This window comes from Dreissena polymorpha, unplaced genomic scaffold (assembly GCF_020536995.1).
Source record: "Dreissena polymorpha isolate Duluth1 unplaced genomic scaffold, UMN_Dpol_1.0 chrUn075, whole genome shotgun sequence".
Taxonomy (NCBI): domain Eukaryota; kingdom Metazoa; phylum Mollusca; class Bivalvia; order Myida; family Dreissenidae; genus Dreissena; species Dreissena polymorpha.
The window spans coordinates 15,205-33,861 of record NW_026273389.1 but is presented as its reverse complement, the minus strand read 5'-3'; the positions used below and the strand labels follow the sequence as shown (position 1 = coordinate 33,861).

Here is an 18,657-nt window from a genome sequence, read left to right as displayed (position 1 = left end):
AAAAATGGCCATTCTAACAGAAGGAAAAAAGTCCTGGAAACAGTTAAAATGGCCAGGGTTAAGAAAATTCACAGAACACAGTGCACCTGGGTCAATTTTGCAAGCAATATAACTCGGATGTGATGAAGTTATTGAACTGCGCTCTCATAAAACCAGGCCTAATGCATATGCGTTAAGTGTCATCCCAGATTAGCATGTGCAGTCTGGGACGGCACTTTTCGCTAAAACTTGATTTTTACAAAGAAGAGACGTCCTTCAAAAGGGGACGACACTTTACACACATGCAGTAAGCCCAGTTTTCACAGAGCGAGACTCAACTAATGAATTTGGAAAAGACAGAGAATGGACACAAATGCCGTATTCTACCAGAGCAACACAATCAACAAATAAAACTTGCCATGTTTGATAGGAAATATAAATGACCAAACAGTGAATAAGATGTAGGTAAATAAGTGACCTTTTTTAGCAACACGGCAGATACACGGATAGCACCGTATAAGCACGGACCAACACGTTATCTACACGTTATCTGCACGGACCCTACCGTATCTACACAACGATTACAATCACGTTAACGATACGGACCCCACGTGATTTGCCCGTGACTGACAATAACTTGTATAAAAGCAGGTTGATTTTAGGTGTAAACATCAAGTTGGCTGTCCGGTTAGTGCTATGATTTGTAAACACACTTCTCACCTGGCAGTGTTTGAGTCTGGTTGGTGGTCGCCACACCGAACAGGTGGGGTTTCCTCGGGGAACTTCATAGTGTTTAATTCTAGCTGGTGGTCGCCACACCAAACAGGTGGGGTTTCATCCGAGTATTTCGTAGTCATTTAGTCTAGTTAGTGGTCGCCACACCGAACAGGTGAGGTTTGCTTTCGGTACTTTGGCTTTTTCAACAGCACAAGACCACACCACAATTGTATTATTTCAAGAAAACATAAATATGTGGAAATTGCAGTTATAATCTAAAATGGTATCAAAGTGCCAACCAATAGGATATATACTCAAAAAATCGTTACAGGCTCCGATTGCTAATTTCGTACTCAATTGTACTGGCGAATGCTTTTCAAATAAAATTCAAAGAAATTAAAACACATTTCAAGCATTTGAAAATATTGGAATCATTTTAATCAAAATTTTTGAAAAAGCCCCTTCATCTGGAAAAATATTGTTTTCCTTTTCATCTACATAGCTTAAGCACACGATTTAGATAAAATTGAAGTGGAATGATATAGAAATTAAAAACACTACTAAAATTCATATGTTAATAAACGTTATCATATCACCCTTAAAATAGGAGAACACTTGGTTGTAGTTCTTTTGAAATTCCAGTGGGAGATAATTGTCTTTATATATGTTCATTGTTTATATGGGTTGAACTTGACTTTTTGTCGACTTATTAAACAGTAATTACTTATTAATAAACTTTCATAATACTACACAGATATAATATTGATATACCTTTTGTCAGCCCGTGTATCCTAGTATAATATATTTTAATGATTTCATAAATTTCATGACTTTATTTTAAAATTGAAGCATGAAAAAAGTAGACTACTACAAACTATCACACACATCTTTCGAATTCATAGGCATACTACGCAGGCATAGTAATATGAATGGTCCTGGACATCTAACTAAATACATGAGACAAAGCAAACAAGTTTAATCACTATGAACCATGTCCTGTAATATCATGTATGCGTTCGTACCCAATCACAGCTTTACACAGATCTCACAGCATTGCAATGACGTCCGTGTCTGATTAATTGCCAGTTTTTATCTATTAAGTATCATCATGTGCGGTAGATTGTCTTGATAAGAAGATTATCTACACTTTATATTGAGTGTTCTTCACTCGATATTGATATTAAGTTGTAAAAACGTTGTTCTCTTAAGCTCAAAGAATTTGTCTTGTTGAAAACTTTCCTGATAAAACATTCCCACTAGGTCAACATATACGTAATCGACATTTGAAAAAGATATGAATTTAGTTACATTGTTTGGTCGCCAACTTAAATAAAAACGTTCTGCTCTTGACATGCATGTACATTGTCAGATTATAAAAACAACTACTTAATTCAGCTTTAAAAAAATCTAACAATTGCTTGAATGGACTTACGATGTGTTTCATGAACATTTTTTCAAATGTTCCAATGATATACATTTGTGCGCCCTGACTACGAACACTTTAGTGGTCGTTAATGAAACACTACATAAACGGGCTTTAAAAGTGCAACAAACGTTTTTATCTGTAACTGAACTTTATATTTGCAACTATCGTAGTGCTATAGTCAATATAACCTTTCAAATAAAGTAAATGGGATGATCATACCAGTACTGCAAGCTATCGGGCGTTGGCATTTCTCATTAGTTATACTACGTTTTTCCTACGTGCTTCTAGTGTGTTTTGTTTCTAAAATGCTCCTAGTATCCATTTTTGTTCAGCATTATATTTAAATTAACGCCCATTTTCTTTTTAGTACTGAAGTGTGGGGTCCCTGACAAATAGTTTGCTAGGCAAGTATAATTATATTAGATATGCCTTTGACATAAAGAAACAGAGCAAATAGTTCTGACTATTATATATACATCATTCTGTCTTTATCTGCTCTTTCAATCATGTATATTTTACAATCCTCATATAATTGAAATCATGTAAACTGTATATTGATTTTGAGCCATACGGTCATTGGTCTATGTAAAACACTTATGAAAAGTTGTATATTAACTGTTTCATTATTTGCACATAGCAGGACGTTTCCACAAATGCCTGCAACAAATTGGGGGACCGCGACATAAGACGCTGTTGGTGCACAGATGTAAGTACCAGGGTAGTGGAGAAAGCCATTGAAATATTGATTTTCTGTCCCAGATTAGCCTGTGCACACTGATTAGCCTGTGCAATGTGCACAAGTTTATCAAGGACGACACTTTCTGATTTTATGGCTTTTTTCGTTTAAAAAGAGTTTCTGGTACAGGGATGACAATTAATGCATATGCATTAAGCCCTGTTTTCTCAAAATGAAGTTTAAATAAATTATCTTTTCTATTAATGATTTGAAAATAGATACAAGTGATTGCATACTAAGTAATCCGTACCAATAAGATGCCAATAATCGAGATACATAACACTTTCACAATTATCAGTTGAAACACTTTAATTTGCCTTGAATGGTATTTGTTGGTTTCAGGATATATATATATTTGTATATATATATATATATATATATATATATATATATATATATATATATATATATATATATATGGAGAAAGATATGCGTGAACAACCAGATACACAGACATACAAACAGACAGACAGACAAACAGACAGACATTGGAGACTTAGGCGTGTGCGCCTAGCTACGGTGCAGAATGAAGCAGACATACTGTGAAATCCACATCCCCCAAAAAAGATGGTTCATTCACAGATATATATAAATATATATATATATATATATATATATATATATATATATATATATATATATATATATATATATATATATATATATATATATATATATATATATTTGTTTTCAAAATATTACAGATTGCATCTACCTGGAAAACATGGTCTTTAGTTTATATATAATCTTAACACCACTAAAAGTGTCACTATAGTCTCGGAAAGCTTTCCTATACCAAACAGGGTTTCTAAAGTTTTGAGAACCAGTTTAATGTTATTTATAATTATAGAGAATTAATGTAACTGACAATTTAAACATTCATGTATTTTAAGGAATTTTAAATGTTAACAATAACAATGAATTAGAAAAATGAAATGAAGATATGAATGCTGAAAAATTGCCTTGTGTATTAACATTATAAACATACAATAAAAAATAAAAATACAATATGTTTGTATTTGTGGATTTTTTTTATGAACACAGTCTAACAGAAGAAAGAAAATATTGATACATTATAGCGTTTTTGATTAATTAATGGGAAAACACACAACATATATTAACAGTCAGATTTGTTGAATAATATGGACAAACATTTGAGAAAGTACAAAAAGCACATAATGAACTTTAGGTAGTTAAATCAGCACATAATATGATAAAACGTGTTATGATACAATTGTTTATCTCGTGTGCATGTTTATTAGGTAAGAGATATCCCCAATTCATCCACTTTGTATAAATGGCTAACATACAAAAACATGTTTATGCTTAGAAATTAAGCTAACCTTACCATATACTTATAGATGTTCATGTTACACATTTATATATGTGCATGTTACACGCACTGTTTAAATCAAAATAAAAAGAAAACCCACTCTTAATCACACTTACTTCGTAAAATGACCAAAACTTAATCACAATTAATTCTTATAAGGCCACTCTCTTAATCACACTTACTTCTTATAAGGCCCAACTTTTAATCACACTTACTTTGAGTACGTCCCAACACTTAATCACACTTACTTTGTATAACGCCGCACACTTAATCATACTAACTTTGTATGAGGCCCCACAGTTTATCGCACATTTTGTATAAAGCTCCACATTTGATCACACACACACTTTGTTCAAGGCCCCACACTTAGCCCTGCTTACTTTTTTTAAGGCCTCACACTTAATCATGCTCACTTTGTATAAGACCCCAAACTTGATCACATTTACTTTGTATAAGGCCCAACGCTTGATCACACTTTGTTTTAGATCCCACACTTTATCACACTTACTTTGTATTAGGCCTCACACTTGATCACACTAACTTTGTATAAGGCCCAACACTTGATCCCACTTGATTGATATAAATTTAAATAATGCATAGCATTTGTGATATGAATAAAGAGTCAAACATCACAGCCAAATTCAACAAGAAACATGTGAATTGAAAATATATGAAAAATGTTTGTACATATTTGTATAATGGATTATTTATGCCATTTGCAATGGCTATGGGTATGTGTCAATATATTAACATAAACACCTGGGCATAATTCTATAAAAACTGGCAATCCACAAAGGCAAAAATCATATTAAAGCCGAAAATGTCGTCCCTGATTGACCTGTATTGACTTGGCAGGCTAATCTAGAAAGACACTTTACACACACACGCATTAAGCCCCGTTTTACCAGAGCAAGGCTCATATACAAATGCCTAAACACCATTGTACACGTGGCACTATTTTCAGGTAGCATCATGAATGAGTCATACATGGGTTCTGTAAATTGGTATCAATGCTATTTTAAGAAATGAGTGATCGAGTATTTTGTTGAATGTGACCCAGATTCAAAGTCGGCCTAGATATTGACTAGATGATATCTATTTGTCACCTTCAGCACTCCATGTTCAGGTTTAAAGGGGCCTTTTCACGTTTTGGTAGATTGACAAAATTAAAACAGTTGTTTCAGATTCGCAAATTTTCGTTTTAGTTATGATGTTTGTGAGAAAACAGTAATACTGAACATTAACCCGCTCTAAAAGAGCTATAACATTCATGTTTTGACGATTTAAAAACCTGAACATAATAAAGCGTCGCAGCCCGAAACGATTAAATAATTTGGAGAGTCCTGTTGCTGTCGTTATATTTTGTGAAACTACGATGATTGCTTATATAAAATACACCAGTCATTGTATAAGCACGGATGGCCGAGTGGTCTCAGTGGTAGACTTTTTCTCCACGACTCCAGGGGTCAGTGGTTCGAGTCCTGTTGAAACTTACTTTTTTTCTATTTTTTAATTTTATTCTTGATGTTTACTGTCACAGTGTTTTAGAGATGTTAGGGAGCAAATCTTTAATTTACCTGTACATGCATGTAATTGTTATCTTGGAATATAACCAACTTAATTAAAATTGATTGAATTGTATTTCATTACTATTTAAAACCGGAGAATTCATGTCAAAAGACTAATGGTAATCAATTTATGTTTATTGCATATTATTTTAAATAAGATCAATTAAACTGGTTCTTACTATTGGTATTTCTTTCAGCTACCTAATTTTACATTAATGCACTGTTGTAATTTTGGCTTATGTGAAACTCCTTACTTTAAAATGTTTGAATATCAATTATAGAAAAAAACAATACTATGAATGTTTATGATGTAAGTGCATGTATATCAGGGTAGGGAAGAGTGAGGAAGAACTATATGCTATAATATATACTATTTCACAGAATGCAATATATATATGATCTGGCACGAGTTGTCATATTATACCATATTTTATTAAACGAGTTCAGGAATTTAGTTAGTAAGCGAGCCTTTGGCAAATTTCCTGGACGAGTTTAATAAAATATGGTATAATATGACAACAAGTCTCGGATCTTTTGAATCACATGCCTTAAAATGATCAAATTAAATAAATATTTACGCAAACATAATGATAAATCCCGAATATTGATTACATTTCGTGACGTCATTTGACGTTGCAACGTCATTTCAGCAAAATAACAAAATGCGATTGGTCAAAAAACGAAAACTAAGCCAATGAAAACGTTTAAAAATATTGTCTTACACATGTGTAATTTAAAATAATATTTTATGGTTGTATTAAATAGGTAACAGGGTATAGTATATGATAAAACTCTTATTGTTTTATTTAAGAAAACCATTTGCAAAAATAAACACTCTGGAAAATATAAAGGGCACACACAAAATGTCTTGATTTTGATAGTGCAAAATCTTGTGCAAACAGCTTCGTATTGTAAACTCGGGTTAACAAAATGGTAAAATGCTGCATCGCTATAATTTTCATATTAGCCGATGCTGAATTAACATTTATTCATTTAATTGAAATGGAAGAGAATATTTGAACATTTCAGTTGGTATTAATTTTGATCCAAACCTGAGTTAAGGTCATTTCAATTTATAAAGAAAGGTGTTTTCAAAGCAGGAACAACAATTTTCATCATATTTCAAAATCAAGGATTAAACAAATTTCAAGTAATCTTCTATACGTTTGTAATGTATGTTAAAAACATGAAAGCCAATATACATAAATCGAGTGCGATTTTGATGTAAGGTAAATAATAAAAATTATTTTCTGAACTAAAATCATTTTAACGTGTTAAGTTAAATAGAAATATACAAATAATTTTCATAGAGTTAACAACTTAATACATTCAGAGCACTTAAAATGTTCACATATACTCTTTATTAATGCTATTATTGTTATGGTATCATACCACAATGCTCTAAATGTAGAACAGCATATTCTCATGGCCAATTTAAATAATCTGAATAATAAAACAAGATGCTTGTTAAAAAACACTATTGTGCTTTGAACACCTGGATAATATTGATGTTAAAAAGTCCGACAATTATGCAGGCGGTGTGTCTGTTGTAGCAGACTGACCATGGGTTACCCATTCCATCCTTCTCCGTAGCAAGAGTGGCCAGCTTCCTTCTTCCCTCACGGTCCAACTGTACGATATAGAAGTTGGGGTATTGGCCTCCACATACCAGCACTTGCCCAGAAGGTGTCACGTTTACTCCAGTTGGCCAGGCCAGTGCTGGGTCACTAAAGGTGACCAGGACTGACCCATCCCTGGCCAGGATAAGAAGCTTGTGCTTGGAGTGGTTAGTGATGTACAACTTGTCCCCTGTGGGACTCACAGCACAACTGTCTACTGCAATACAGAGTAGCATCAAGCAAGTAAATAATATGTATAGCAATTGATAACAAATCTCGTTAAAACTGTATTAATTGTATATTGTTAAATACAATAAATTATGCAACAAATGATTAAGGTCTGCATTAAAATCCAATAATAATCATTAACTAGGTTTGGCAGGAAGTTTTGTTCCAGTGCTTTGTTTTCGCTCAATGTTTGGGATGTTTGCATGTGACTGGTGCTTCAAGAATTGATGTCTACAACAACAACACAAAAGGAAATACTAACACTGAAAAATGTGTCAGGTGATGTAACTACATGAACTAATTATAGATTATCCATACATATACACAGGATTACAATGTTATTGAAACATATATTGAGATATTTTACATGACAACCATACATATAAGTAACTTGAACGTATTTTTGTTTCTGAAATTGAAATATTATATATAGTTTTTTGATCAATTATAAAAGACGGTTGTTTTCTTTACAAGTCCATACTCAATTGTTGAACATGTCAAATACACCAAAAACTATTGACTCAAGGTAACAGTAATTTAAAAACACACTAATGTTTAATAATACACATGTTATACACTGAATGAACTTAACGTGACATTGCATTCTTAACTGTGGCTGGAATAATGCAATGATGCTACATTCTATATCTTTGTATTCAACCTAAAATATAAATTTCATAATTGTGCTATTCTTACCTGTCTCATAACCTGATGTATCGTCATACATCTTGCTGACACTGAGTGTATACTTGTACAGTGCAGTCCAAGAAGTAATATACAGGTCATCCTGGTGGAAGGCAATACTTCTACATAAATGTTGTAACTGAAGCTTTTTCCCCATCACCAGCTGCCTGTTGTTTACTGTGATGAACTGGACCTCATGTATGTTTGTATCTGGACCATTCACAGTCACAGCCACCTCACTGGGTGTGATCTCACACATTCCCGCTGGCGTGCCAGTAGCACTCCAGTGACTCACTACCTGGTACTGTTGGTCAAGCAGCTTGATTGTGTTATTATTATCGTCTGCTACCAGGACTTGTCCTTCTGGGAGGACACAGATGGCACAGATATTGCATACCTCTGAATCACTTGACATTCCTAAATTATGTTCAGACTTCCCCTGCACAATTAACACCTTGTTTAGATTATCTTGCCCCATCAATGTATGTGTACTGTGTTCAATCTGTCCAAGACCAGACAGTTTAGACAAGTACTGTATAATTTCTTGGTTAGGCTGGAATGTTATTGAAACTTTATTCCCAAGAGAGTTCTTCTTTAGAAAGGTTTCACAATGCTGTATTTTGTCCTTGCATTTCGTGGTGGCTATAAAGGATAGTTCCAGTTTGCTTTTATCACTGATATCCTGTATGGCGTTACGAAGTTGTTTCAATTCGTCCCTAAGCCTGATGCATTTGTCAACATCACTTTTGGAAGAGGCTTGAAGATTCGTGAGAGTATCTTTCATTTCCTTCAATGTCTTCTGCTCGATTGTGTCTAAGGCTGAATTTATATTTTGGCGTGTTTCCTGTATTGTGTGTAACTGCTCGTCAAATGAACTTTGAACAAATTGATTGCTAGCCTCTTGGTTGTCTTGAAGTTTTTTTATTTCTTCCAGAATAGTTTTGATAGAAAATGACAGTTTTTGAAGGTCTGTGGACTGACCTTTCACTTTGTCGGATATAAGAGTTACCTTTTGGCAGAGTCTTAAAAAAAGAGAATTAAAAACACTGTAAACTATATTAAATACTAAAATACTTTCGTTAAAGCTTTGGGCATGGGAATATATATATATATATATATATATATATATATATATATATATATATATATATATATATATATACATTCATTTATTGAAATCTAAAACCTAAGTATTCATTTCAGCAGTTATTTACAAGATTTGAAAGTTAAGCCCCATTTAGTGATTTACTAAGGAAGCTTAAAACTGCAGTGTTATATTCATAATTACTGTATATGCAAAAATTATTGATTTCTTCAAATAAACAAAAAATATTTCATTGATATCATACACCAGTATTTCGCTAATAATGTTACCTTCTTCCAAAGAAGATTGATAACCCTATATTTTTTATTTATGTTATTGTATTTTAATAATAAAAATAAAGAAACAATATACCTGTGATTAAGGAATGCACAATTTGTACAGCACAGCTCACTGTGTTCATCACAATACATTTTCAGAATTTCTTCTTTATGGACATCGCATTTCAGAATAAAATCTTCCACTTTCTTGGCGACTGGCCAGTTCTTCATATCCCCCCTTCCAAAGGGGACATGTTTTGTAAACAACTTGCGGTGCATGTTTATACATTTTCTGCAGTAAAACTTCCAACAAGATTCACAGTAGAAATCAGCCATGATTTCCAGTTTCTTATCTTCACAGGTCGAGCACAAGACGTTTAGGACCATGTCTGATCCCTTGTCAAAAGTGGATTGTGAAAAACTTGCCATTTTACTGAATGATTTATTTTTACACACACAGCAGCTTTAGATCTCTTTATCTCTTATTTAACTTGAATATTTTGGTATCATTAAACGATGATAGATTAAACAGCTGAACATATCACACCAATTAAGCTATTATCCATAGTCAATTAACAAGTAACGTTTAACAATATATTGTTTGAATTTTGAAACTTCAGTAAACACAGTAACTCTGTAATCCATCACGTGATCTGGGTAAGATAAAATGTAAAGATAAGAATACACCTGAGTTAATGGTTTGTTTATTTGGCTGTATTGAATCAATAAAGCTACGAGAGTTATTGCTTTAAGTGAATCTGACAACATGATTATAAACTGGCCGTATTTTTAACTCTAGACCACTTAAATGACAAGTTAGAACTCCAGTCTAGCTTTTATCTTTGTAAGAGCCTAAAGAGGGAATTGAACATTTGGTTTTATTCCACAGTTTTCAAGATTGTCACAGGATAACATTAAATATATCAAGAGTATTTTTGTAAAACATTACCGATTGTAATGCAGTTTTTATTGTTATGTCCAAAAAGACACATTAAACAATAGATTGACATTTTTAACATGTATGTTTTTCGACTAAAAATATTTAGATGTTATCATTAAGAGGGCCGATACAAAGGATACACATGCGACAACATGTAAATAGAACAAGAGTGCGGCTCACCTGGAACATGCAGATGAACAACTGTAGTATGAAGACTTTGTGATGTTTGTGTAATATCTAGGTATTTTATCTAAGTATACATTAAAAAACAAGTAAAGTAGGGTGGGGTCAATTCATTCCCAGGGACATACTTTGAACAATCTTAGTAGAGAAACACAGTATGATGTCACACACCAAATAGTTAACGCCTTTCCCTTGGGGTGTCAAAGCATAAGATTGTTAATTAGTTTTTTTATATAAGTTTATATACATCATGTGAACCTGGAGTGTAGTTAGTTTTGAGCCGGGGAACATGATTTTAACAACTTAGCTGTGGAAAACCATACACGCCATATATTACCACTCACCGTTGAAGTGAAAGAGATTAAACATTATTGACAAAATAAGTCGATATAAATAATTTATGTATTTTCAAAATACTGTTGAGCATGCTCGGCGTTTTCAGTCAGCCACGTGACGATAACAGGCCATGAAGAAGTTTTAGACTATATGAAAGGAACAGTTTCCCTAAACAAGAAAGAATAAAGGTTCGTGCCTTGCATTGGACGAAGGACCTCGACAACTTTACCGACCCCTTTGATGTCATTATATGGGCGGCTGCTAGCATTAATATCAAACAAGTTTTCGAAGATTTGCCAAGAACTTCGTTGAACAGATATATGAAATTACTCACGTTTTTTAATTGGTTCTATTATGATTTTCGCTATTGTTCATATTTCTTCGTTTTACAATTTGATAAAGCGGGAAATTAGCTCGTGCATTGCAAGGTTTCGTGGCGTTATAAAGGTGTATAGAGGTTTTCTTTGTCACTTGAGGTTTTATTGGCAGCAAACACAGGTCGTTTGCCCGCCCCCTTTACTTGGTTAAAATTGCTATATGATATGTATGATATATGTGCATATTTTGTTTTGGTTTCACTATTTTTATGTTTTTTCAGAATTTACGTCTCTGAAAGTTTTAAGAGAAGAATGTATACACTGTTGTTCTTCATATAGTAAATTGAGTGTGTTTCAGGTTTTCATATTAGGTGCAGTCAAAGGTATCAGTTTTTAATAAAATTCACTTTGTACAAGTCCACTCTTAATCACACTTACTTCGTATAAGGATCCACACTTAACCACACTTAGTTCTTATAAGGCCCCACTTTTAATCACACTTACTTTGTATAAGGCCCCACACTTAATCCCACTTACTTTGTTTAATGCCCCACACTTTGCATTTTGTATCAGGCCACACATTTAATCATGCTCACTTTGTATACGGCCCTACACTTGATGTCACTTTGTATAAGGCCTCCCACTTGATTACACTTACTTTGTGTAAGGCCCTACACTTTATCACACTACATTTGTATAAGGGCCCCACTTTATCACGTTTTCTTTATATCAGGCCCCACACTTTCTCACACCTTCTGTGTATAAGGTTTTTACACTTGATCACACTTACTGTGTATGAGGCCCAACACTTGATCACATCCACTGTGTATAAAGCCCAACACCTGATCACACTTACTTGGTATAATTTATATAATGCATACTTTTTGCGATATGAATATTGAGTAGTCAAATTACACAGCCAAATTCAACAATAAACATGTGAAAATAAAATATATGAAAAATGTTTTTACATATTTGTATAATGGACTAATTTCTGCTATTTGCAATTACTATGGGTATATGAATTATATGTCATAAACACCTGAGCATTGTTCTGGAAAAACAGGCAATCTACACATGTATTAATCCAATTAAGGCCGAAAGTGTCGTCCATAATTGACCAGTGTGGACTGGACAGGCTAATCTGGAAAGACACTGTGCACACATCCATTTAGCCCCGGAAATACGCACAGTCATTAAACCCCATTTTCACAGAGCAAGGCTCATATACCAATGCAACAACACCATTGTACACGTGTGTTACTGCAATATTTAAACCGAAGGTAGCTTTAATTCTATTTTAAGAATTAACTTAGTGATCGAGTATTTTGATGCATGTGACCCAGATTCAAACTAGGCCTAGATATTGACTAGATGGTATCAATTTGTCACATTCAGCACTCCATGTTCAGGTTTAAAGGGGCCTTTTCACGTTTTGGTGAATTGACAAAATTAAAAAGGTTGTTTCAGATTCGCAAATTTTCGTTTTAGTTATGATATTTGTGAGAAAAACAGTAATACTGAACATTTATCATGCTCTGAAATAGTCGTTATATGCATCTTTTGACGATTTAAAAACCTGAAGATTATAAAGCGTTGCAACGCGAAACGAATAAATAATTTGGAGAGTTTTGTTGCTGTCGTTATATGTTGTGAAACGCCGATGATTGCTTATATATAGAATAAAATACATCCTTCATTGTATGAGCAAGGATGACCGAGTGGTCTCAGTGGTAGACTTTTACTCCAGGACTCCAGGGGCCAGTGGTTCGAGTCCTTTTTGGATCCAATGTTTAAATTTATCAATGTAAAGCATTTAATGACAAACTTCAATACATGCAAACATCTGTGAAAAGGGCCCTAACAATCTAAGCATGTTTATGTATAAAAACCTGACCTGAAGTAGAATCTTCAAAATCCACTTCTTTAAAGCCACAAAGGTTAGATATAAGGTAGTATGAAACAAGATAGTGATAGTCATGACTCTGTGATTATACCGTTACAAATCATATTTAAACAATGGCCAATATCTCATGCAACTGACAGAATTCAAAGGGATCTTTTCACGTTTTGGTAAATTGACAAAATAAAATTGTTTCAGATTTGCTAAGTTTGTAACATGCTCTAAAATATCAATCATATGCATACTTTGATGATTAAAAAACCTAATCAAAGCGCTGAACGCACTGGAGTTGTTCGCTATTGAATAATCTAAGACGCAACTCATTTTTATAAATTAATCGCAACTTTTGAATTAAAGCACAAGCAATTCAAATGTATACAGAGTGTGTCTTAACGCACGGGTTGAGATGTGTGTGCACTTTTCATCACCCTATTTTTTTATAGAGATAACTTAGACAAAATTACAACATGGCCCTTCTTGACGTTCAGAAGGCATAGACAGTATGATGTAAATGGTAATGAAAACTGAAGATAAAGACAATTTGCAATCACCATTACAGTAAATGAATATTGTTGGAATATCGAATATCTATCTTATTAAGAATATAATTTCATTATGGAAATTCCCTGAACTTTTGATTTTTGACACCATATGCAAATTCTAAATATACAATAAAATAATTGATGAAAATAAATAAAATTAATATGCGAGCCAAACATTTATTCTCGAATTAGGTAGTTATAAAGACAGCCCTGTTAACCCGTACTTTGTTGTTTATGCATTATTTGTTACCCTATCAGTTCACACGGTATCAACAAGTCTGACCTAAACATGGGTATAGATCACTAATGCGCTTTTTCGGCATGGCTGTTTTACTCAGCTTTTTGACTTAAATGACTTTTACATAACGCCGGCAAACATGCATGAATATATCCGAATATTTCATAGGCTGATTCGAGATACAACCTCTGAACTTTGGCTACAGCACTGTGTCTGTGCTGAGTACAAAGGATTATCACTGGTCAGTGTAAGGAATTCCGGACTACTCTCTGTATGTTCAAACGACACAAATTGTGGCCCAGTTACAATTACGCGTTAAAATCCATCTCGCAGAACTTCAGGGTCAGTACTCGTTCACTAAATCGTCCGGGGAATATATAATTAACTAAATGTGTTGAAAGAAAACTGCGCGTAAATCAAATATTATAGCGCGATATATTTCGATGGTGAAGAAACACACTCATAATAAGGCATGTGAGGGCACATAATGACGTGAACTGCCGTAGTATTTTTTTTCTTCTTACACTAATGTGTGGTACTCCCGTAGTATAATTTTTATCTACTTACACTTATGTGTGGTTTGACAATGATAACACACATTTCATGCGGTAAAAATGCGACTAACAAATTAACAAACACAATAGGTTAACTTTTGTTTTCAATTTAATTATTTATAAACGTAAATTGCAAACCTTATTTCAAAGTTCAGCGATTGAATAGCATTTTCGTTGTTGTCTTTAGTATACTTGTAGTAATTGGTGAACTCATGTCCAACGTTTTATTAATTGAGAACTGGGAATGAACACAAACATAACATTCTACTATTGCGTTTTTAGCACCCATGAATATAAAAGATCGCCGCTATCTGTTGAAAACAAACGAATGTTTCCCAGGCAAACAAATTTAACCTCGCTGTAGCAGCATGCACTATGAACGAGGTTACACAACATCCCACTATATTTGTTTATCATCATCTGTTAATAGCCTCAGATTATGAATGAGCATGTGCAAAGCTGCGGTTATCGTTCCTAGCGTACTCAAGAGCAGACCGACTTTCAACGCGTGGTACTAACATTAGTTGTCCGCAGGCAAACAACTAAACACGACAACAAGGAGACAATATCATTAAAAACAGTAGCAGTGTCAGGACCACTGCTATTATCAGCAGCAACAGAAGAAGCAACAGTAAAAAGTGATTGTATAACTGAAACCATTATTATTGACAGCAGCATTATCAATCATCAGCAACAGCAGTTAGCAGCAACAAAGTTATGGCTGTGCCATAGGATAAGCACTAACAGTAGCAAAATCAGTAGTTACATGACACCCCCTTAATTATAGGTAACAACGAGACCCAGAAAAATGATATGAAAAGTGTCCATGCCAAGAAACTGGATTTTTAACTTTTTAACAATTAATTAAAAGTTAATAAAGCTTGAAGCATGTCTTCCATCATAACTCACGCTATTGAGCTGAAACCAATACCTTTTCCGTAATGGTTTATTATGCAATCCCACCTTAGGTTTTCATGTAAGCTACTTTAAAACAGAATTAAGGCACTATAATTCCATCCAAACTTAAGTTGTCCAGTGCAAAGCCTTTTTTTATTTTTAGTATTGGTGAACTTCACCCCACTGTCCCCGAACGCAATCCTTCACTATACCAGTATGTGACTTACCTTAACACAAAATTTTAGTACAATATTTTCATCCTATCAAAAGTTACTGAGTGCAATACTGACCTTGACCAAAGGGGCCCTAAAGAAAACCTTATAAAAAGAGTTGTTGCGCGCAAACATATGTATGGACCTTGTTTGGTGACCTCAAATAAATTTCAACTTGCGTCTTACTTTACTGACTTTTCTCTAAATATCACACGGGCATAATCAATAAAGGCTCGTCAAAGTTATGGGTCTAAGTAAGTGATTGCTTACAAAACAACTGAACCAATGTGTAGTTTTATTTTAATATCTGTAGTATACATACAGAAATGATGTTGCACGCACATTCCGGACTTGTCTAAGAATGAAGGGGAATAAATCTGCTAAATTACGGGCCAGAGTTATTAGCCTTTGTCAGAGCCCACAAATGATGACACAAAAGACATGCATGAAGTTTCAAATTGTGATCAGAGTTATAGAACTAGTAATTGATCTGAAATAGTGACCCAAAACACATGTTAAGTAATTACAAAATAATTAAAACCTAAATCTAAAAATTATATTTTGATACAATAATTGTTTGACATTTATCAAAGCGGAAATTTTAAATGCATGCCGTGGGACCTGAAAACTTAACGCTTTGTTTAGCCTAATAGCTGGTTATTTTTTACAGATTAACTCACAGCAGTTTATCAGATAATGTTGAAACAATTTGAGCATTGGTAAACAAAATATTTATGACAAGAAAATACTATAAGAAAAAAAGACACTCAATATGAAAGCAATGTAAACTGCTTGTCAAAAAAACAACCACACACAATGTTTGATCGATGTAAAATTGAAAATTCATCCGACAGATACTTCATGTCAATGCTGTGTAATCATTGGGAACGCTGCGATTCGGCACGTCAACCTTTATATATATATATAGGTATTGGTTCATCAATGTTAGGTGGTTTATACTTGTTAAATCTATTTTCATTTTGAAAACAGGAATATGTTCTTACCTATGTTTGCTTTTACATCATTATAAATTACGATGACTTTGAATTTGTATTTCTTCATTGAATATTCTTCAGATAGTTCAAGCTATATTATTAAAACGTGTGGTTGCCTTGGAGTAATTCCCTGGTGATGTTTGCATTCAAACATTTAAAATTTCGTCTAGAGTGTAATAAGAAAAGGTCACTCAACATTTCATCTTGTTGAAATAAATGCTTATATCTCTTGTGTACCCTTTGAATTGATTTCATGCAAAATAATTAAATGATGGAATATACAAAACTCAATCCTCAAATATTTTCTTTTTTCTAAAAATAAATCCCGAAATGGAAGAACAGACGAATGGAAGAACAGAAGTGTTAACGGATAGTATGACTGATTAATGGAGGCAAAACAGCATCTTCTTTTTTATAATAAAAAAAACCATAAACATTTCAAACAATAATTAATCAAATGTTGGCCCCGTTCCTGAACTACTGAAAACAAGTGATATTACAATATGAATACAGCTGCATTGCTTATCAGGAATTGAGCATACACAATGATTGTAGAGCAGTGTGCCTTTAAAGAGCATTGTACACTTGAGAATATTTGAACAACTTCTTCTTGGTTCATCTCAACCATTATGTGTTTCATGGAAAAAACACTTCCGTATGGCATTAAAGACCTTATTTTAGTAATGTATATTTGTTTTCTTTTCAAATTTTTCAAATAATTGCCCATGCATTCAAAATATCAACAGTAATTATTCATTCTTGAACCTTTTTACAAAGTTCCACAGTCTTGTTTACCATTAGTAGAGCCTTTGGCAAGGGAAACAACTGTCACAAGAAGTGCGACTCACTTCAGGCCCTTGGAAAAAATAAAACTTGGCAATGTTTAGCTTGTATCAAATGTTTATGTTTTACAACCTGTTTATTTCTCTTAAATATTCTTAAATTTATTTTATTGACATCATTGTGTCACTCATGCCAACAGCTGGCTTTACAATCTATACACTGTTTTAAAATCAGCTTTATATGGATTGTAATGTTAGTATTTTAGGCAGCGTATTTTCCACTTTGTGGGGAGGTGGCAAGTCCCTTTCGATGGGAAATTTTATGAAGAATGAAGGGGAATAATATTTTGGTAGGTTTCGAACGATAACATGTTTCCATTCTACTTTGCAATAAAATATACATTTACCACAAAGGGGCATTTGACAATTAAAATGTGATTACCTGTTTTTTATTCCATTATGTTTTCTTTTTGTGGGAAGGTAGCGGAGCCCTTCAGATGTGGAATGTTATGAAGAAAGGATAATGCTTTTTTTAGTATGACTATATTTTACTTTTTAAATAAAACATTAATGCAATTATTTGTAACTAATGCTAACATATAGTGAGCAAAATTACATAGATTATAACAAGAGCTGAGTTTGTGAAACACAATGCCACATACTCTATTTTAAAGCAACAGAGCAGCGATATCTTAATTGAAAACATCATGATAAAGTTACGTTTCATTGATATTTGACAAAGTTATGGGCCTTAGACAGTATCTGAAAGTTTGGAAAAAACGGAAGTGTTATTTCAATGAAAATGTATTAGTCTAAAGCTCGTAAATTCGTCCAAAATCAATGGACTAGAATAAAAGTCACACTTGATCTTTAAGTCATGTAGGTAGACTCACACTCCAAAATCAGGTAAATTTCTTAAAGCGTTTTGGAAAAACGTCTGGAAAATTGTTATTCAAGAGAAAAGTCCATGGCCTGTAATAGTGCCAAATATCAGTGGACCTGAAGGAAACTCTCATTTGATATGAAAGTCATTTAGGTTAACGCACACACGTGAAAGTCATGTAAAGATCTGAAAAAACAATTATTATGGTTAACAATTATAAGTC

At 33.4% G+C, this 18,657-nt stretch overlaps 1 protein-coding gene across 1 annotated transcript; it reads right to left on the bottom strand.

Annotated features, from left to right (window-relative positions):
* Nucleotides 1-5,881: 5,881 nt before the first annotated feature.
* Nucleotides 5,882-10,351, bottom strand: LOC127863995 (uncharacterized). Its single transcript, XM_052403668.1, has 3 exons — nt 9,747-10,351; nt 8,303-9,312; nt 5,882-7,595 (listed from the first exon to the last, which is right to left on the bottom strand). Exons 1-3 carry the CDS (start codon nt 10,079-10,081, stop codon nt 7,237-7,239), a joined length of 1,704 nt encoding a protein of 567 aa, XP_052259628.1. The 5' UTR covers nt 10,082-10,351; the 3' UTR covers nt 5,882-7,236.
* Nucleotides 10,352-18,657: the final 8,306 nt, after the last annotated feature.